Below are 22,737 nucleotides of genomic sequence, written 5' to 3'. Positions count from 1 at the left end.
CATCTGTTTTGAGCCTGCCATCTGGTAGTTTAACTGAATACCCCTAAACCTAAACACTATAGAAACAGTGAATAATCATTCCCTATTCCACCTGTCAGTGTCACACATCTTTATCATTTCAAATGGGAAAAGATAACAGAATGGATGAATCCCAACCTATTTAATAAGTTTCTGTATGGAAGTTATTCCACATCTTGATCATTCTTTGCGTGTTTCTCTGTGCCCTTTTCAGCTCTATTACCTGAACTGTGGCCATTCCAGCTGCCACCATTCACACCACAGGAGCTGACAGAAAACCTGCAAACAGGATTCCCCCTTATCCACAAAGCCTTCCCAGAGATCACTTAGGAGATTTTGCCTTCTTTTCCCTTGACCCTTTACCCCCATGGATCCAGCTCTAATACTCCACTTACCAAATAAAGTAATTCGGACCACAGCAGAAAGGGTTAAAGACATTTATAAAAAAACTAATGTCATATTTACAGACCATTGCCTAAGCATGAAACTTTCCAAATGACAGAAGTCAAGTTTCTGTAATTTAAGTGTACAAAGTGCATGTCTTCCCCCTGCAGCAGAAGACAGGGGGTCTCTCCCTTATACCTTTCTGCCCTCAGACAGTGGGAGTAAGGTCTGGATTCAGACTGAAAGAGACAAAACCCAAGCAATACTGATTACTGTGTTATTCACCAGGGAGACTCTATGAATAGTAGCTTAGAAGAAAGTGAAGAAGGAAGAGTGACTCTTGTTTACTCAGACACTCTGGCCAATGGATTTCCCTCAGAAAGGGAATCTAGGGTCAATGCCCTAGGGAGATGAGTGGGAAGGAAAAGTTATTCAGCTATTAAATAAATTAACTCTTGGACACAGTTCAACTACTCCACCTCCTCCAGCCCTCTGAGTGAGTTCCTGTTTGTAACCCCAGTGTTCTGGGTTCAAAGATGGGCTCCAAAACTGAATCTGACTATCCCAGTCAGAGTGGGAGACAAATCCTGTGCTCCCCAAGCCATTAGCTGAGAAAGCTTACACATAGCCCCACACTATCTGTGCCAGGTGGGGATGAAGAGTTTTGCACAGCAAATGAAAACAGTGCCAACAGCAGCCCACTGCATGGGATTAATTACTTGAAATAATGTTGAAACAGAGGCTCTTCTACAGGACTGCTCTCCCTTGCCCTCTCAGGTGGGAAGGCAAGGAGAGTCACTCTGCCAGCACTGTGCTGAAATGACATCCTGTAACAGGACAAGGCCAAGGAATGTATGGTTAAGAGCCTAGAAAACTACATGGCTGTCCTGCTAGACTACAAAACACTGATGTGAGCGTGAACAGGAAGGAGCGGTGCACAGGGTATGAGATTTTGGGATTATACTGTGTACAAACTCAACACACAGATGCTAATACAGGAGGGAGCAAACATCCACACAGAACAGACAATGGACAGAGTCCAAGGAAGACTCACTTCAAGAAGCTGCTGTGTAACCCATCCTCCGTCAGTACTAGACACTCCACAGGCTACACACCAGACACTGGTAACTCCATTTGAAAGAGCTATTGCTCAGAGAAGGAAATCCAGTAGACTCCAGATCCCAGGACTATTCCTTCCACCAAGTATAGCTCCCTCTGCTATTTGGAGCAGCAAGTTTCTCAGAGACTGCTTTAATCATATCAAGCCATGGTCTTATTCTCCAAATAATTCTCCTTCTCTGACTCTCTCTCCCCCAAGGTATCAAGCTGCTCTCAAGCTGCCTGTTCCAGGCAACAGCACTATGGCTCAACTTCCCTGCAGAAGAATCTCACTACTGCAAAGTTTTAAGTGCCTTTCAAGTGCAAAGGCAGTTCACATCACTTCATTCGTTTGGTACAATTGCCCTTCATTTCTTTTCCATCTCACACATGTACCACGTTGATGTATTCAGAAAGCATTTATATCCCTGCCAGCCTAGCTTAACAAACATTGACATTTTCCTGTTCTCTTGTAGATGGGCACTACTCTTGATACTCTAGCAGCTTCCTTCTCAACTCCTACTATAATTTGAATTAACCTTGGCCCACCTCACTGCCTAGTACCAGTAGTGAGAATGGACATTCACTACTTCTGAGATGCAGCTCCCTATCAATGCATAAAGTTACATGCACTGATCCATTGTCCGAAAAGAAAGATACACCTGGAAGTGAACAAATTAGTAGAAAGCTCTTGCCCCCTTACATGCAGGCAGGTTTTGAGCTTGGCTGAGAAGAGACATTTGGCTCTTCGGAGGCCAGAAAGCTAAATATCCCCAAGCACAAGTGATACAGTGCCCTTTTGTGGCAGCTAGTGGAATTACACATTTACATGAGACACCCCAGGTTTTCCGTTGCGGATCTCAAGTTCCAGGCCCTCTGTGGCAACAGTCCCTACTCTTCTCGTCACCTCTTCAGCACTTGCTCTTCACTTGTGAGCTGCAGGAAAAAGGAGAAAAGAGAGTTTGCCTTGGTTCCCCCCTCAGAGTGAAAAGGGAGCTGGCAGAACATATGGCCAGCTCCTTCCCTACTGCGATGTGGAGCATTTCAGGCAGATGATTAGGAACAGCAGCCACCTCCCAGCTCCCCTCCTCCACCCTGTACCCCCGTCACATGGGCAAAGCTGGCTGCAACCCCATTCTATAGAAGAGGAAGAAACCTTTCAGGAGCAAATCCAAGAATAACTGCTTTGTAATTGCTTTAGCAATAAAGTACCACTCTCTGCTGTACTATGGGTTAAACAGCTTATCAAGCAAATCCAGAACAACCAGAAGGCAGAGTCACTGGCAAATTACAGAGCTATGAAACTACAGTCAGGATCCATGCCCTCCCCAAGCAAATCAATTTTATTCCTTAAAATTCAAAATTAAGATTGGCCCTTGCAAACTGTCAAAACAAGATGGTTTGAGCCAAACCATGCCAGGGACTACTCACAGTCACAGGCTCTTGCCAGGGATCTCTGGAGCAGGGAGACCTCCCACTTTGGCTCTTTTGTGCAGTTCTTCAGTGCACAGCTCTTCTGCTCCCTCATGCTTGCGCTTTGGAGAAGTCTGGTCAGATTGTGGTAGTCTCATCACTGTATAGGAAGAAAAGTCATTGCAACTTTTCCTCCAGCCTTAGATCTCCTCACAGGTACACTCTGGGTTTCTAATGTGCCACAGAGTTGGGGGACAGGAGAACTACACTGTACAAGCACTGGGAGATGTTGTCACAGCCTCCTTGAGAGTTCACTTTTGACAAATTTCATTAAAAGCAGAAAAACTAATACCTCCAGAACAAACCAAAGATGCTCTCCTTTGCAGGGCAACAGCTTAATTGTATCTATTTAGCTCTATAGTGTTCTGCACTGCTCCATTAAGTGGTTGTATAGGATCCCAAACAGGCCATTAAAGATTAATTTTAGTGAATTCCTATTCTGCAGCTCTTTTAGGAATGAAGGCTCACTGCAGAGTTCTGCAGAAAGCCTAAAGTAAGGTGAGTATGATCTGTTTTCCTAGCTACACATCCTCTTCTCATTAGAAGAGAATTTTACTTTCCTGCCCACAGCCTTCAAGTCCCCATGAAACTATCTCAGAAGTATGTAAATAGCTCCAAATCACCTGTACTTGTACTGCTGCTGTGCCCTAAAGCTGGGTCTGCAACTTGGCCACTGAGATCTTCCACACACGGGACTGATGCCAATAAGCCTAGAAGAGGAAAGCAAGACGATCACAACTGAGAAACAGGGAACTTGGCAGGGGTAGGAGGAGAGAACAAGAGCCCTTCCCATAAAACACCTAGTAATCATCAACACTATCAGTACACAATCAGTACATCCATATTCCCAATGACCAGGATGAGTTCAGAGCTCTGCTCAGCCAGTGCTGGCCACAGGCACCATGATCTAGCAGCAGGTTCATTCAGGATACTCTGCCCAGTTTTTTCAAAGTGAAGAATGGGCTGGTGCCTGGTGGCACAGGGATTAAACAGGACCTTGTGTCATCACCAGCTCTCAAAAGACTAATCAAATCCCACTTCTACACTGAGCTCTTAGCTTGGCTTCCCTGGAAACACAGACTCAAAACAGCTTTCAACATGGACTCCTTCCTCTTGCAAGGACTGGCCGGGGACACAGGTGCTATGTATTTTACATCATGACCCTCCTCCCAGCATCTTGTCTCCTGCTAAGGTCAGTGTCATACAGATGTTGGTACTTACACAGTCCCCTATAGCGTGACAGCTGCTGGTAGATCTGCTTCATGCGTTCAATGTTCAGCCGGCTGGTTTCTGCATGGTTCACCATGGGTTTGGGGTAGTCCACCCCAATGATGCACTTGGCTGCCTTCTGCACAGACTCTGGGGCATTCCAGGGTTCGTAGATATACCGTGAAGGGAAGCCCTTTAGCTTGGGCAGATACCGCCTATGGCGCAAGTAAAACAATGCACAAACATCACTTACAGAGCAGCAACGCAGGGTTCACAATGCACAGGAAGTGCCATGCACCTGCCAGGTACCGAACAACTTCAGCTTGGAGATCAAGCAAGAAGGAAGCTCCAGTCACATTACTTACTTAACGTAGTCACCACTGGGGTCTGTGCGACGTCCAAAGCCCACAGGGCAGTAACAGTGGAAGAACTGCTGGAAGAACGCACTGCACGAAAGCCACATCCAGCTGCCTGCATTTACACTGAAATCTGCATCCAGCAACAGCTCATCAAATACCTGCAGCAATTGGAAGAAAAGGCAGTGAGAGCTGCCACAAATTCCCGTCTGGAGAAGGAGGAACCAAGAAGATATTCCAGATGGCAGGCATCGAGCTGTCTGAGAACAGCTCCTAGGAAGCAGAAGAGCAACAAAGAGGCGATCTGCTGGCTGAAGCCAGCCAGCTGGTCAATATATCCTGCTTCGTGACATTTTCCACATAGGGAGGCACTGTCTGCTCACACTGACAAAATGCTGGCTAATGTCTCATGCAGCTACAGACTAAATCACTGCTTAGTGTTACATCAATCCTTGAGTATTGATCCTAACCTGGGAGACCCAAAAAGTGCAAAGCACTGACCCTGGAAAGCTGACAGATGCTGCACAAAAGAACAAGGACCAAACAAGAAGGAAAAGCCCCTCTGGGGGTCCCAGAGCTCACTGCCCATATCCTGAGAAGCAGCCAGGTTTCAGCGGAATATTCGCATCCATGCGTGGAAGTTGTGCTTTTAACATTCGATCCTAAGATACACTTTCAGCTTTGTAAGAAAATGCCTCTGCTTCTGTTTTTTTTTGCATAGGTCTTATGTATACCTGATAGTTTCAAGCTGTCTGTAGTTTCAAGCTGTCCGACCCTTCAAATGTCCCAAAAGGTGGGTCTTTTACCTCTTTCCTTGAGAGACTCTAGACTCAGATTTCAGTCATGGAGCCTTCCCTGACCAGCACGGTGATGGATTATACAATGAGGAGAAAGGTCCAATTATAAAGAGCCATGGAACTTGCAAAAAAAATAAATGGACTGAGAGCACTTTTACACAAAAAAACCCAAAACAAAGCCCCCCCAAACCACAGCCCATATTTACCAGTGGGTCCCACTAATTTTTACTTAGGGGTTACTGGAGACTCTCTTTACTTTCGGAGCCCTCATGGCAGAAGCAGCAAGAAGTCAGGCTGCTGGCAGGCCAAGAGCCCACTAGCAAATCTTCTTCCACAGAACTTCTACTTGCCAAGCGAAAGCCATACCTGTGTTCCCATCCTTGCAGGGAGTGCCAGGGAGATTGTTTTCCTTATGGTCTCCTGCAAGCCTCTGGAAATGCCAGACTCACCCTGACTCCCGACTCCCAGCTGATCCAGAGGTCGCCCCTGGTCAGGAAGCAGGCCACAGCGTGCCTGGCCAGATGGTGGATCCACCCTTCCTGTCTCAGTTGGGTCATGATTGCATCAATCCAAGGGAAGCCTGTCTTGCCCTCTGCCCACTTTGCCAAGGCTTCAGGGTTCCTGTCCCATGGGATCTGGATGCAGATGGGGTTCCCCTCCATGCGATCAAACTTAGGGTTGTTGGTGGCTGCTGTGTAAAAAAATTCCCGCCACAGGAGCTGTCCATACAGAGAGAGGGGGGGCGTGCTGTTGCGTTTCACCTGTGGAGGAGGGAACAAGGGTATTCACAGAGAGGGGAGGACTGGCTTCATTAAGCTGAGCTGTAAGCCATCCATACATTTGTACGCATGATTCCCATCAAGTCAGTTACTGGCAGCTGCCATAAAGGAGTTCAATTTCAGTTCATACTTTACCAGAAACCCCAGCTGGTAAAGTTAGCTCATGAGTTTTAGTTCATTCAGTACAACAAAAGCAATCTGAACCACCAATAACAACTAACAATAAAAAGCTCTACATAGCTGATGACCCAGGAGTCCAGGCTAAAGAATAGGATCAGCAGAATGACACTCTGCTCAACTACATACAGGAGAATCACTTTTTCTCACCCAAGAGCCTCTTCCATAGCAGCAACAAGCTTTGCTCAAGGGTCAGACACAAAGTAGGCAACAGCAACTTCTGCAGCTGTTCTGGTACACTCTCCAGGAGCCAAAATCCTGCTGTGCTCAACACCAGCCTGCTCTCCAGATGAACACTTCTGGATTTCCTTTTGTCTTACCTTCTTATACAGCTCCCAGAGACGATAGTAAAATAAGCGGCAGGACAAGCAGCCAAAACGCAGGTAGGGACTCAGTCCTGTAGGGCTGGCCAGCAAAGAATTGGCATTCATCCTTGGTCTTTCATAATTTGCAACCCATGCCTAGACACATTCAGGAGGCAAAGAAAATCAAACCTGTCAGACACTGCTATGAACAGGCCTCTTTGAAGGTGGTGAGGTCACTCACATCTCTTCTATTCACTTCCAACCACTGCTGGGGGAGATCTCCAGTGGGCAATTCCAATCCCCACACCCCAACTCAAGGAATGCAAAACACTTGCTCCACAAGGATCTGAGCCAGTTAGTCATTTTGGCCCAGAAAAGGACTAAATTTGCACTGCATGCCTCAGCTAGTAACCCTGAGATCTCTTAGGGACACATGCTAATGCAGTTATGTCCAAGTATGCCTGTCTTGTTTAGTGTGTGGAATGAGATAATCGGAGGAAGTTCAGAGCTGCTTGTTGTGTAAGTTGATGTTGAAGATTTATTCTTTCTTCAGCACCAGAATTTATACTTTGAGTTCTACACCTGTCACCAAGCCATCTTGCATTAAAAAGACACAAACAGCTTAAAGGTGAGCCATACCTCTCCACCTGGGAGACCTTTCATTACTTTAATAGTTTGCCTCACGCACACTATGATGAAAAGCACGAGGACCATAGAAGGGATCTGGGTATTTCAGCAAGGGGCTACAGGAATACCAATTAGTGAGACAGCATAAGACAGACGTACAATGGGAAGGCATTCTTTTATGAGTGCATACCCCTACTAATACCTCACACAGACAAGAGGAGATGGCATGCAGCGTGCAGCATGGACTGAGCAACTTTACAGCAGATTCTCCAAGTTTGCACTCCAAGGGAAATGGAAGGAGAAATAGCAAGGAAAAGGTGTCCCATGTGCTTCTCACAACAGCATACTTAACACACAGCTCTGCTCTGGGTTTGGTGTAGCCCAGAAGTGGAGTTCCCTGCTCTATATACAACCCAAGATCAGGAGTACAGCATCAGTATGAAATTCCCCTGCTGCAGGTGAATGGTGCAATTGCTGCTAGAAAAAGCAAGAAAAGAGGGCAATGGCCAATGCTTAACATTTTTCACTTAGGGCCACTGCCTGCAGGAACAACCACTTGAATAACACGGGTTACCTTTCTTTCCAAATGTTTATCCAGCCGTGCCAAGGCTTCTGTCTCCCCTCCTTGCCAAACTGCAGGGGCAAGGCCATCTGTGGGGAATCCTGAGGGAAAGAATTTGGTATGATTTGAAGCCAATTCTAGACAAAAGGAACAGATGAAATTAAGCAGGAGTAACAGCAAGACATGCTGAATACTGTAGTATTTAGTTGAGTTGCCTAACATGGCTTGCTTGCTGCTCTATTCTTTCTACAGCAAGCAAATCATTTGGAGCATGAGGAAGGCCTGTTCATGACACTGCAGTACAAGAGCCTGTCCCTGCAATGCTTCAGGCAGCCTTTTGAGGACTTCCCCTATTGCTCACACACTGGCACCCTTGTGAATTAGTATTACCCACAGGGCTCTGCTCCAAGGGCCAGAACAGCTGGCAGAGGGGACATCTGCCCCACAGGTTTGGCTTACAAAATACCCTGCCACAGCTACCAGCAGCTCACTAGAGAGCCTGCTGAGGCTCCTGTTCTTCCGACACATGGTGCTGGGAAAGGTGCTGGAATAGTGCTGAAGAGCTACATTTTGTTAGTTTCCAGAACCAATGCAACCCAGGAAGCAACAGTGCAATTTCCCTGCACTGCTCTAGGCTCATAGCAGAGCCTCCCCTGGCAGCAAGCAGAGCACTGTAAGGTTGCATGCAGTCTTGCATTAGGTCAGACAAGGAAAGATGATCTACCAAGAACTGCAGCCCTCAGGTACTCCTGTTGTGAAGCCCTCCTTTTCCATGACTGCTTAAATTGTGCCTCAAGGTGCCAAGGTGATACTCCTAGGAGACTGGCATCAAGCCTCCAGCATCACATGCACACAGACAATATTTTGCATTAACCCTTGATTTCCTTGTATTTAAATTCAGACCCTTGATATAGGCCTCAAATTCTTCACGTTGCACCACTCTATTCATCCTCCTTCTCCAAGAAAAAAAATACAAAAGTATCTAGGAAGGAGGAAACAAACCCCGACTTCCCAAGAACTAAAAGGCATAGCAGGATGGATGAAAGTAGTTTCAGTAGTATCTTCTGTCTCATTAAGCTCCCAAATTGGTGCTGCTTGGAAGCAAGTGAGTGAAGTGATCTGAAACTGGCACATGGTTAGCTCAGCTCTTCAGGTCTATTACACAACCTGCCAGAGACAGTAATAGGAAGAAAGCAGCTGGTGTGGACATGAGACACTGGTAACAGTGGTTACATGTTCAGAATAGCAGCGAGAACACTAGGACAGATACAGAGCATTTCAGAGCAATGCTAAAGGGGATGCTGCCCTCTGTATGACTGTGGCACAAGGGGAAGCAGTCTGTTTTCACAAACTCCAGCACTCTCTAACAATCAAATGCTGCTTCCACAGCTAGGGGCAACCCAGGTCAGATGAGAACACTGGAGCTGTCCTGGGTGCATGCCAACCATTCAGAAACACGTTTCAGTGGAACCCGTTTCTGCTGGCAGTTAACCCTTGCCTTCACTCTAAACACATACCCAGCTCCTCCAGGGACGGGACTCCATACACATCGTCATGGTTCTCCTGTATGTCCACTTTACACGTTGCCATCTGCTGGCTTATTATGCTGCTCACTGGCTTCTTTGGGAGCTCCATACGGCTAATGATGGCCTGAAAGCGCTTGTAGGTGAGGGGTGGTTTGTGGCCATTCAGCTCAATTATTCTGGAGATAAAATAAACGAGATGACATTTACAACACAGTCTTGCTCCCACAGAAGAGACAATGGAATAACAGCTAAACTGCACCCTGCTACCTCAGCTCAGAACAGCCTTTCACTTTTGGTACAGATATCCTGTACAGATCTAGGTTCCTCCTGATGTGCCCCTCAAAGGGATATCCAAAAAAATGAACACACAAGAAAAAAAATCCCAACTGCATACTAATCCATTTCCATGGAAAATACAACAAAACAACTACAGCTGAATCAGGATTAGCATCATGTCTCTCCCAGAGCTCTTCATATCAATCCCCTGTATGAAACCTCAATCTGATTGCTCCCTGTCTCCCCAGGATGACAAATCCCAGACCTGCATCTGCTCCTCCCCACCCCTTGAGATATCCTAACCTGCCTCTGTCCTTACTTTCTTCCCTCCCAACACAAGAGGTCTCACTGCATTACCGACCCCTCCTCCACCAATCTCAGATGAGACGAATCCTTGTTTGCATCATTCCTCTCCCTCCTTGTGCTTAGAGAAATCCTCCTTCCTCCCCAACCCTGTAAAGTCACGAGCAGACCTGCCAGATCACGCCAGGGAAAAGGCAGCAAGACAGTCACAGTTCCCCTCTCCTCTACGTCACTAAGTATCCACAGCCTACTAGGACCACACAGTCTTATCTTCCTTGGGACACCGAGCACAGAAGCCTCAGAGAAACCTCCTGGCCAAGGTAGGTTTCTCCATGTTTTGGCCTGAGCTCCTGCAGGGAGGGGAAGGAGTTAACAGCAAAGCAGACAGCATGGGGATCGCCAGCATTACATAAAGTTGAGGCAGCCAACCTCACAGCTCACACATGAGCTGCAGCAGAGCAGCCTTCCCCACCCATTAGTCAACAGCTTATGCAAGGGGCTGGGCTTAAAGCCAAGTGTTTCAGCAGACGTGGAGCATTTCAGCAGGAGCCATGTGCCTCCCCTTCCCCCAGTAACTGCACGTGTAGAAAGGAGGAGCGACATGCTGGCCCACGGCCTTCCTCAAGCCATTCCTCACGTGTGCTCTATAGTGACCTAGCTTCCCTGCTCAACATAGCAACAGCAAAGTGGGAAGCTGTGCCCTGCCCTGCACGTCCCTGCTGCTGCCGCTTCCATGTAGGCCATGTGTGAACCAGGAGCCCAGGCCACCTACACACTATGAGCAGAGAAAAAGGGAACCTTTAAAAGAGGCAGCACAGTTGCAAAGATTAAAGAGATTTCAAATGAAGCCTCCTGTAGTTTCCTCTCATTTTTCTATGTAATAAACGGTACATATTTGGAGAAAAAGACACTAATGAGCAGGGTAAGGAGGGTCATCAGGGTATGCAAAGAACAGTAAGTTTAGTGCAAGACTTTAAACATGATCACTGTGTGGCTCAGCACCCTCTTCCACTCTTCCAAGCAAAGGTATTGAGGGGACCCCTACAGGGAACATGTTCTGTCCTGTTTCTTCAAACCAGAGAGCATCTCCTGCACTTTCACAGATGTTTTTTGGCTGGCTGTCTCTATGTACTATACCAGGGATGCTAAGAGACCATGAACTCTCATGAATACTACCCACCAAAACTTCCCTGCTGCTTGCTCTGAACACTGGGACCTCAAACAAGACCATCAGTTCACAAGGACTGCTGAAAGATCATCATTGCTGCCAGGAGGAAAATGAGGCCTTTTCAGTTACAGCAAGGACCTGAGATAGGCTTGTGTGTTTTCAAAGGAGTTCAGTATCCCAAGACTAAAACGTGACAGAGCTGCACAGTGTTTGCCCTGAGATGCTTGGGACAGGACAAGGAGCTGCTTCTTTAACACTACCTCTTTTTTCAGTCCTCTTCCACAGATCTGCTTATGCTGCACCGGACTCTGAGATACACAGTGTTATATCACGTCTGAGATCCACAGCTAAAGTTTTTGCAAACAGACAGTAATTTGGACCAAATTGCTGTGACTTGCAGGTGGAGGCCTGTGTTCTCATTTGGCATCCTCAAGAATATAAACGTGAGTGAAATAACCTACTACATCTCCTAAACTCTTAAACAGCCAGTTATGGGATCTGGGACACAAATCTTCCCAAGAGATGGAACTAGGACAACTTGCACATTTTACAACACTTGACACTGGCATCATGCAACAAAATTTGAACCTTTTACAATACTGTCGTGAAAAGAAATATCAAATACCATCATGTATTGTGATGTTGTTCAGCCCTAGGTACAAGGGGTTGCAGAAGCTGCCAGAGCCCCCATAGGCACAGGTCTTTTCCCTCTTCCTAGCTTCCTTCTAACCCAGGCAGTATAGTCTCACAGGACTGACCCCAAGGCAGACTGGGCCACAAAGCAACAACAGGACCTTCCCCAGGATTTAATGTTCCTGTTTCATCCCATCTTCCCCAGCACAATTCACAGACTACATGTGTGACAGTGATATACAGCCCAACATTATCTGACACTGCCCAGATGTTTTTGGTTATCACACAATAACATTTTACCTCAAGAAGGAGAGCAACCAAAACCTGACCAAACACAGTTCTGGCACTACTAGGGTTATACGGTATCCTACAGTCATCCAAGACAGACACAGTATTTGCGTATTTCAAATGCGCACCCCTACAAGCATCAGGTTCTGACTCAAGCCTCCATGGCAGTGTCTCAGTGGGATGGTTACCAGTCTGGAGAAAGCTGTTTTCCTCAGAAACACAACATCTCAGCTAGCTTGTAAATAACAGGGCCCCATTCTGTCAAAGGACCAAATGTGCTCCCACCCGCTTTTTCCTGTGCGGAAGAGCTGGCTGCCAACACTCGGCAAGCAGGCTGTTCCACGACGTACCAGACTACCAATTCACATATACTATTTAGTTAGCCTTTGTCAGGTTATACAATTGTTCTGATCTAAATCCTTTCTCCAGAGAGCTCGTGTAGGGCTGTGCACCCCTAAGACAAGCAGCTTTTCTTCAGATTCACAGAGGAGATGGAGGATAACCTACAGATACGCCATACAACAGACACTGGACAACGGATGAACTATTCCACTGCCACAGAATCACACACACAAGTGTGTGAAAGATGTAGTTCCTCGATCACAGTCTAAGTATCAGTGCAAGGAGAAAACACCTGATGCTAAATCACCATGCAAGACAGAAAGGAGTAATATGATTCAACAGAGAGGTCAGAAGCTTTTTAGATGGAAAACAAAACAGTTTTTGGTATAGAGTAACTATCCATTACAGAACTGCCAGGGTGTGCAAACTTCCCCAGTGCTTAGTTCCTTTAAGTCAGTACACGCTCCTATTAAAAGGCATTTAATTATAATTTCAACCATATGCTAGAATGTTTAGTGTAAAACATCTCTTGATGCATATTACAAAAACAAGCTCACAATGACCCAGGCTGCCCAGGATTACAGAAACCACAATGCCGACCGCCAGCAAGCAGACTACGGAGGATTTAGATCCTCAGGAAGGGAAACCAGGCAGATCCAGAGAAGGGACAAAACAAGTTGTCAGCTGGAAGCTGTCAGACAGAATAATTGTCAAGTAAAGGCTTTGAGCAGGCTAAGCTGATACCTTCAAGATTATCTTTTCTGTCTGACTTCTAGAATCTGAACATCGCTAATCTTGACTGGGAATTCTTAGATTTTTTTAGGAGTATTTTCCAACACTGATGTAGTCTTTTCTACAGCCCTTTCCTTGTTTTGGGACAGAGGGAGGGGAGAAGCTCTGATCATCACACAGCTGTGTCAGCAGTGCCAGAGAGAAACACATTGCAACCCTCCTACCGGGCATAAAAGTGGCCAAATTCACAAGCTAACTGAATAGGCTCTTTGTAAATGTTAGGAAAGGAGCTGCAGCTGATGGTAGCAGGGACACACTGCTGGGGAAGAGGGATAGACTACTGGAATCACATAGGTAGAAGTGAAATATCAGACTATTTGCTTAAAACTAGGCCTGACAGTCTCATTGAAAAATTGGTTAAAGGAAGATGAGAAGTAAGATGCCAACACTGGATTACAAATTATATAGGAAAAAGTAGGCTGGGCATAGGGATGACACATGCCTTGAGTTAAAGACTGGAGAGTAAGCCTGTAGGGCAATATACTTGGTCCGACAAACTTTCAGGAGAAATACAGTATTAGAAATATGCTACCACCCACTGAGAAAGCTCAGAGAGGCCAAGAACCAGGAAACACCATAGTAACTGCAGACTTCAACTACCTCCACATAGACTGGGTAAATGTCACACTCCAAGGCCTGGCAACAACAATTTTCTAGATGCCATAAATGATTTCCATGGAGCAACTAATCAAGAACCCAAAAGAAGGAGAGGCAATTCATAATTTTGTCCTAGGCACTAGGCAACATCTAGTTGAAAGTGTTATTTAATCACCGGCCTAACTCTAACCATGACTGTGGCTTCTGTCAATTTAGTATCCTTGCAGTAGCAACAAAACTATAACAGCTTTTATTTCAAGAAGGGATTTGCCTATAGCTACTGAAGCTTGCTAGGCAAGAAGAGGAAGTCAAAAGGGTAAAATGCAGACAACCAGCACAGAAATTATTTGAAGATGCTCTGTGTGGGGGGGGGGATTAGAAATCAACAAACGCATGTAAACCATCAAAAAAGATTTTAGAAAAATCACAAAAGTCAAAGCAGTTAAAGAACACCATCAGTGAGGACATCAGAAGGCAGAATCATTCAGAAAGCTGAAGGCCAAACAAAAACGGTGGGGGGGGGGGGGCGGGAACTTTGGTAGGTTAAATGTGAAAAAACGTAAAAACAAAAAAAAACAAAAACAAAAAAACACTTCCCTCTTGCACCTCTCAGCCCAAATGAAGGTTTGAGAAACAAACAACAATAAAAAAGCGTAAGTGGTGAAAAGTCTCTTTCCAAACACTCTAGGATATCTACAGAGCCAAGAGGTGAAAAAGGCAGAAAGAAAGCAAACACCGCAACATCACAGCAGAAAAACAGCGCTTTTTTTTTTTTTCTGCATCTGTATTCACTATGGAGGTATTCAGGGAGATCGGCACCCCAAATCTCTTCAAGGCAATACCTCAGGAAATGTCACAGACTGGGATGTCAATAGGTTATACTACAGAATGAAGCTATGCTAAAACAGTAAGAGCTTGCCAGGACCAGAGAGTATTCACCCAGGACTTTTAAAGGATATCAAGAAATGACCAAAGTACTACTGCTGCGTTTAACACTTTCCTTAAAACTATCCAATACTACTAGAAAACAGCAAGTATGACTCCAGATTTATAAAGCCTTTCAGGAGCATCAGAGGGACCACAGAATAGAAAGCCTGGTATTTGTGTTAGGCAAATTGGTAAAAAATAACACTAGAATCAGGGAATGTATGGGTAGATACAATACACCAGAGGGTCAAGGCAAGTTGGTACCTCAAAAAAAAAAAAAAAAAAAAAAATCTTTTAGCCATCTTTGGGCACAGGGACAAAGGAAATTCAGTTGATAAACTCGATCTGGATTTTCAAAAGCTACCTGACAAGGTGGCCAACTGAAAATTCTTGAAGAAACCAAAATGACTTGTGATAAAGGGAAAAGTCATTGCAGATAGAAGATTCTTGTTGAGTGACAGGAAAGAGTAGGAATACATTTTTCTGACAGAAGGAGAAATCCCACACAGAGCTGAGTTAGGACCTGTGCTGCTTGAAATTATTCCAAAATTATCAGGAAAGGGTCAATGAAGGGCAAGGTGATGAAGTTTACTTACATAGTAAGCTACTTGGGATAGATGAAAATGAAAGGCGGTTGAAGAACTTCCCTATACACCATCTGACCAGCTGAGAAAAATATCACATAAATTTCTGTGTTGGTACTGTTGTTTCTCCACACGCACTGCTTTGCAATCTTAAATTTACTTATATAGTAATGGGCTCTCAACTAGCTATGGCCATTCAGGAAGGAAGCCCAGAAACATCAGTTGAGTGTTTAGCAGTGCTCAAAAACCAACAGAATGCTAGTAACTAACAGGAGAAGACAGAAAACATTACAGCACTATATAAATCTGTTGTGTTCCTACATCTTGAATGCCAGCTACAGTTTTCACCTCTACTTTCCATCTCAAGAAATAGACAGAAGCATAAAGAAAGGTGACAAAGATTAGAAGAGATACACAACAGATTCCACCTGCAAAACTTAAATAAACTATGACTTTCCAGCCTGGAAGAGACAAAGATGACACAAAGAAGGATGAGGGGCACTGAAGAGGTAAAGAAGAAACAAGCGTTCACAGTCTCTTCTAATACAAAAATGAGAGAGCAGTGTCTACCCAAGAGACAGGTTCAAGAAGAACACCTCTCACCCCAAACGTTCGCGCACAGCATGTGCTAAGCTGCAAAGCTCATTCCCACAGGACATTATGGATACAACAGACTTACAGGAGAAAAGCTACTTTTAACATTCCTGGCACAAATCAGCCAAAGGGGGAAAAAAAAAAAAAGAAACAACAACAACAAAAAAGAAGCAACCTGTAAGAGCTGTATTGAAACATGGCTGAAGTCAAGCATATCTTAGAGTCATGGCTGAAAACATGTCTCCACTGTTTAAGAGAATTTTTTTTTTTTTAGTTTCAAAATAAAGGCAAGGCTCTTGCATAGCAAATACACAACAAAGACAAGGTATTCAAGTTTTAGAATAAGGTAAATTTGTCCCAGTCAACCTTGTTCTGTTTCTTACAGCTGTCCTGGCACATCCATCAATTAAAAAACCTGCCTTCATAACCTGTTTGAGACAACAGCTCAACTATTTTTATTACACTGAAGTGGAAAAAAGCAGTCTATGCAGTGACAACAAGCTCAAGGACAGCAATCAATAGGACACAGCTGAGTAACTTAAATGACTGAAGTACAGAGTTTAATTAGCTTGAGGCAACACCTTTCCTTACATTCACGTCACTATCAGCACTTTGACGTGCTCTAATCAAAAGTGTGAGTTCACAGCGTAACCTTGTCGACACCATCCAGGCTCACAGGGCACGACAGCGAGCAACACATAGCTGTCGACTCAACCGAGGAGGCTGAAATCTTCCCAGACACAACAATCCCAGCCTAGCCTGGGCAGCACCTCTGCCCTTGCTCGCCCCGTACCTGTCCAGGTCGTACAGCGTGTGAGAGTTTTCTATCACCACCTCCACTCCAGCCTCCTTGGCCAGTTTGACAATAGCTGCATCTCTCTCCTTTCCAAATGGCTCCGAGTCATATTCAAAGGTGAGACGAGTAACTCCCCATTCCTGCAAGAAACACAATACACACAGCTGTCAAACAGAAGATGCTCTCCAAGGGGTACAATTGCTAAAGAGGAAGGCAGAAAATTCTTCTGGTCGATATTAAGTCCTGGGAGCTCAGACATATTGTAGATCCTGTGAGGAACAACAGCTTGGAATCAAGATAACTGACGAATCAACAACTTCAGCAGCTCTAGCAAACACTGCATTTGCTATGCAAACTATAAGTCAGGTTTAAAACACACAGGAAGAGGTTTCAGTTCTCCATAAACCTTCCTCTTAGATTACAGCTCAGTCACTAAGCCTTAAAAGCATCCTGTTTTGTTTCCCACATTGTCTGAAAGTAAACCTCCCATTCTTTTCCAGCATTTGCAGAGAAAGCATTTCAGAGAAATCTTTCAACACACGTTCTGCTCAAAAACTGTGTTTTTATGTGGAGGCTATCATCAAGTAAAAAGAGTAAGCTCTAATTCCCTCCCCCCCGAAATGCGTCTTTAAGGCTGACACATAATAGAGGATCAATACCCAACCCTAACAGCAAGCAACGTGGCAGTGCGAAATGCAGGACAAAGGATGGCTTGGATGGCTCAAAGGATGAGTGGACCTTTCTTCTCAGAATAGTAGAGGATGATACTATAGTTCTGATTTAAATGATTAACTTCCCAAAGGTAGGAATTTCTTTCACCCTAGTCAAGCTATGAACCTATTTTGTGTCTTGACACCTTTAATAGGTCTTTTACAGATTACATGGAATAGACCTTATGAAATAGCTCTCAGCCTCTTGCAGGCTTTTCCAGAGCACAGTTTGCTCTCAAAGTCTATGGCCTAGTTTTCCTCAGAAAATGAACCCTGTAAGAGGAGGTTTAATGGTCTCCACAGAGACCCTCCTGAGACATCTGTCAAACAGAGCTGCAGCCCACAGGTTTGTTTAGCAAACACTTCGACAAGCACAGCCAAAAAAATCTAGACATAAAAAAAACCCTTCGCACAACTAAGATGTGAAACATATTCTCCAACTGAAACAGTGTAGGTCACCTCTGTACGTACAGGACAGTCTCACCCACCCCAGAACCAGACCTGAGGCATCAGAAACACAAATAACATACAAAGAACAGATATGACTAGTTCATTGCAGTCCGTTTAAAAAGAATGCCAAAGACAGGGAAGGGAATTTAGATGCAGAAAACAACTGTACAAGCCTCCTTTACTTCCTAAACTCTTTCAGATTCAATATTACAATTACTATATGGAAGAAGAGAGAATGAAAACAGTTGTGTATCACTGAATGTACATTTCTGAGATGTCCTCTACTCCTTTTCCAAAACAAAAACATGACAGAACCCTAAGTCAGAGCAGGAGTTACACAAACATGATGCAGGGCCTCGTCTGCTCCCCTACTAAAATGTGATTTAACAGATACATGTTAATCTTTTCCTTTAAAAGAACAATAGTACCAGCTAGAGTGCATGGAAGAGATAGGTTTAGTCTTGAAGAACATGTATTACTGCTTGGAGAGAATGGAATGAAAAAATACATTTAAGGCTAAGTGTCTTTTTCAGGATAAGAATACCAAATTCAGGTAGTTTGCTGCAGATTTCCTGCAGTTTTGAAAAGCACAGCATTGTATACGCTACACTAGCACATAGGAAGCACAGCACAACTACCCTACCCTGCAACAGTAATACCTCTGCAACAACATACCCCTGCTGCTAGCAGCACAAGCAGAAATTAGATGGGACATAATTGTTGCTTTACCACATATCACGTAACTCTCCACAACAGAGGACAGCAAAGCGTGAGCACCAGGGCTGTTTGCATACTGCTCCAACAGCTGCCCTCTCTGTGGGAGCTGCCTGCAGTGCATTATAGCCATGAGGCACGCCATTTCAGACAAGACTCTACACTCAAACTCTTCTCCTTTCCAAATCCATGTTACTCATTGCCTTTAGCTCTGTGATTGTCTACAGAGATTTAAGCAGAAAGTAAAACCAAACTCCTCAGCTATAAGACAGTGGACACTACTTGGTGGAACCACAGGTAAATGGCATTTACCTTCTTCCATAGAACAGGGCAACAGTTTTTTCTTATTTTGTAAATGCCTTTTTTGTCTATTACTCTAATTACAGAATGAAAAAATGAATGGTGTCCTGTTCTGCTGTCCTGCACTATTTACAAAGTTCTTCATAGGCATTTACCTTTGCTGTGATTACAGCCACTCCAGCTATGTATGAAGCTTGTCCAAGAACAGGCCCAATAAGTTCCAAGTATAATCACAGGGCCCTCTATTTTTCATTTGTCCAGCACCCACTGTTCAGCATGGCAGCTCTGCAGGGGCCTGAATTCCCATGAAAACCATACGTTCTCCTTGTAGTAGCATAAGGAACATGCTCTTCAGCTCTGTTACAGCACATCTAAGATATTCATCAACACCTGCCTAGGCAAAACAGTCCGCAGTGAAAAGCAGGTCTGGCTGACTCCACGATCATCTCTCCAAAATTCAGACTCTGCCAACTACTTTCCGTTCTTTGAACAGAAAGGTATTTTTCTCTTGCAGAGTTTTAATTATCCTGTGAATATCTAGTCCTTGAAGAGAAATAAGGAAAGGGCATGGACCACAAATAGCCAGAACTTATTTACAGATCAAAAGATAAAAATAACCCAGATTGTAGAAAGGCTAAGAGCAGTAAATAGGTTATTTGTGTCCTTTGTTAACACGTAGGAGCCAAAATAAATAGTGTTGCACCTTCTGACCTGCATCATCTGATTCCCTTCCCACTTACCGCCCCTCTCCAGAGAAAATTGTATTGTGACTGTATACTGCAGGAGCATATAGATCCAAGTATACCTCTCCCTCTCAGAAGCTGGTCTACAGCAGGCTTTGGGAACACCAGTTCTATGAAACATAAGATAAGGTAAGATAACGTAAGACACTCTCCACAACAAATCCAACCCATAAGAGTATTGTGAACCATATTCTCTTCATTTAGCTTTGTCACTCTAGCAAAATAGCTGTCAGAAGGCTTCAAAGACAACAATGAGTATAATCTGAGAACAGGACAGAGAGGAATGAGTCAGAGACTTTTACTGCTTGAGGAATCTTGACATTCAAGGAGATCCTCTTGCCAGCCCTCTCTCTCCCAATCTGCAGCACTGATATATCACCTCAGAGATGTATCCTACTAATCCATCTTTGGCCCTGAGGTCCAAGGCATATTCCACAGTCCTAAACAGCACATCTTCAAGATACCTGGACCCATGCTACATTCTGCTACTGAGCCGACCAAAAAACAGCAAAATAAAACAAAACAACAGCAACAAGAAACCTGCAGGGCTTGAATGGAAGCAGGAAAGGAAGAACAATTAACATAAAAGCTTCTGAATTCTCACATTATAACACAAAGCCTTATTTGCAGCTCAGGTGTAGATCAATACGCTTTCTCAGATGTCTGTAAAGGTGTATAGACCTGGCAGTGTTCTTGAGTAGAAGCAGCACACAGAAAATTTCCAGTAGAAAAGAAACTCTCAATACAGGGGAATCAGTGGGTTACAGTGCAACCCAGTGAAACCTGACTTGCAGAAACAAAGGCGAAGGCCACTGTCCCAAAAGCAAAGCTCAAGCATTCTGATATTAGGTTATTCCCTACTACTAAATTTCTGTGGAAATCTGAGTGAAGAGCGTATCTGGCTCCTAAGCTGGCCACTATGGATAGTAGCGAAGTTAAAGAGAAGCCAGGGATCTCCAACAACTACCAGATATTAGGAAGTGAAAACAAGGATATCATTTACAGCAGGACATTAGTTTTGCCTGACTATGCTCCAGAAAATTAGTTTATTCTCTTACTTTAAAGAGTCTTGGGAAGACATCTGTTGGCTGCCCTCGTACCACAAACAAGCGGGAGCTGAGTTTCCTTAAACTGTTGTCCAGGTCTTCCAGGGATTGGAGTAGGAATCTGCAGAGAATAAACAAGAGCAGTTCAGGTCAGTCAGACTGGGTACAGCTAGAAGACAAATGAAGAGGATTTACATGGAAATCCAATTAACCTGCACCACTGATCAGTTCTCCAAACAAAAGGTGAAGGACTAGAAATGTAGAAAATAAGAGTTCTTATTCATGCCTGGTCTGTCTACTAACTGTTAAGACTTTGCAGCACCAGCCAGTCCCCAGCCATTCACATGCATGTTCTGCTTAGCCAAATGAGAGTGCTCTCCAGGATTTTCTTCTTGCAATCCCTGCCCTTCCTGTGTTCTCACTTCGAGCTGATACTCCCCTGTCAGCTGCTCTCTCCACATGACAGCCATACTTAGAACAGTTACAAACAGAACTGAAATTTATCTTCCACCATGCAGATGAGAGCATGCTAAGATATTTATCTACTCCCTCCCACCCCAAAGCTGTCAAAAAGCACTTTATTGACAGTGTGTCTTATTGATCTCACATCGTGCTGTGCAACTTCAGGCATATCATCTTTGCTTTCACAGACATACCACAATGTAACCCCATCTACATTATAACTTGGCTTCCTTTGTTTTGTCCATAACTGTGAATGATGCCAGCCTTAACTAAACTTTAATCTCTGCAAGGGTATGTAGCAGTGCTTGCAAACCCAGAACCCTTCCTAATGGAGTCTGCAGCCTCTCCTCCTCCCCTATATGTCCGCTCTGCAGCCTGACCTGTAAGATGTATCTGCAGTATCAACTGAAGACCATGCACAGTTAATAGGAAAGCTGAGCTATTGTCTTGCAATCTGGGTACTTCCTCTCTGTTCAACTGCATGGCTCATAATGTGAATTGCAAGCTTTGTGACAGACGCAGCCCCCTGTGCACATCTTGAAGGAGAAAGGGACTAAGGTTTCAAGGAAAGACGTGCCAAGCAGCACAGCAGAGCCAGAATCAGGTCTGGATCATCAGAACAAACCACTCCTCCACCCCCCGCTCAGTATATATCTGTTAAATAGCAACACCATCTTTCCCTCCAGGGTGTTCTGGAAGTTAGGCAAGGGCTGCTATTATTTGGCTCACCCATATGCTGCGCAGTTAAGTGATAAATAATTTTTCAACATGATAAATTTCTGGAAGTTAAGTTAAACACAAACACTTGCCTTTAGAGCACTGACCTGAGAAAACCAATAATTGCAGGGAAAAAAAGAGCAAAATGAAGCCAAGCTTCCCCTGGGAAACAATGGAGCCTCCAATAAATACAAATAACGTATTTACTCAGCACATTTTTGCCTAACAGCTAAGGGTGCTAGTTAGTTACAGTTTTCGCTCTTCTACATGAGGACGGGGCTAGCGACAACGGCAGCACGCGAAGGGCATTCCCGCCTGCTGCTGCCCGTGAGAAAGCCTGCTTCGTACGCGGCAGCACAGGCCGCGGCAGCCCGAGCACCCCCACCGTGGCGGTTCCCGGGCGCTCACGGCTCCTCCGCCATCCCGCCGGGGGTTCCAGAAAGGCCCGGAACCCGCAGGCGCGGCGCCCGTCCTCGCAGAGGAGGGGGAGGCGCGCGACGGGGGCGGCTGGGCGCTGCCCCGTTACCGGAGGGGGCGGGAGCGCGGCCCCCCGCCCCGACCCCCCGCTGTCGCGACAGGCCCGCTCACCGCCAGCGGTTGATGCCCACGGCGGAGGAGGCGGCGAACCAGGGGTCCAGGATGTAGATGCAGCGCAGGGCCACGGCGTCCCGCAGCGCCGCCTGCAGCGCCGGGTTGTCGTGGAGCCGCAGCCCGCGGCGGAACCAGTGCACGGAGCGGCACGGGCCGCGCGGCGTCGCCGAGGCCGCAGCCGCCATCGCTGCTACTGCTGCTGCTGCTGCTGCTGCTGCTGCTGCCGCTGCCGCTGCCGCCGCCGCCGCCCCCGCCGCGCTCACTGGCTGCTGCCGCCCGGCGCGGGACGCCGCGTGCGCGGCAGCGCCGCCACCACGGGAAGATCGCGGCGGAGGGCGAGGCTAGCGCTTAAAGGGGCGCTGCCCGCGCCGGTGGCCCCACCAACCTCCGGAG

General features: G+C 45.5%; 1 protein-coding gene across 1 annotated transcript; it reads right to left on the bottom strand.

The window, feature by feature from the left end:
- Positions 1-441: 441 nt before the first annotated feature.
- Positions 442-22,737, bottom strand: CRY2 (cryptochrome circadian regulator 2). Its single transcript, XM_026107524.2, has 12 exons — positions 22,342-22,737; positions 20,587-20,695; positions 16,609-16,751; positions 9,303-9,487; positions 7,798-7,886; positions 6,612-6,752; positions 5,785-6,096; positions 4,548-4,699; positions 4,195-4,397; positions 3,597-3,683; positions 2,932-3,073; positions 442-2,436 (listed from the first exon to the last, which is right to left on the bottom strand). The coding sequence occupies exons 1-11, from the start codon at positions 22,527-22,529 to the stop codon at positions 2,934-2,936; spliced, it is 1,749 nt and encodes a 582-aa protein (XP_025963309.1). The 5' UTR covers positions 22,530-22,737; the 3' UTR covers positions 442-2,436; positions 2,932-2,933.

The sequence above is a fragment of the Dromaius novaehollandiae genome, chromosome 5, assembly GCF_036370855.1.
Source record: "Dromaius novaehollandiae isolate bDroNov1 chromosome 5, bDroNov1.hap1, whole genome shotgun sequence".
NCBI lineage: Eukaryota > Metazoa > Chordata > Aves > Casuariiformes > Dromaiidae > Dromaius > Dromaius novaehollandiae.
Note: the sequence above shows the minus strand (reverse complement) of the source record. Positions and strands in the feature narration are given on the sequence as shown.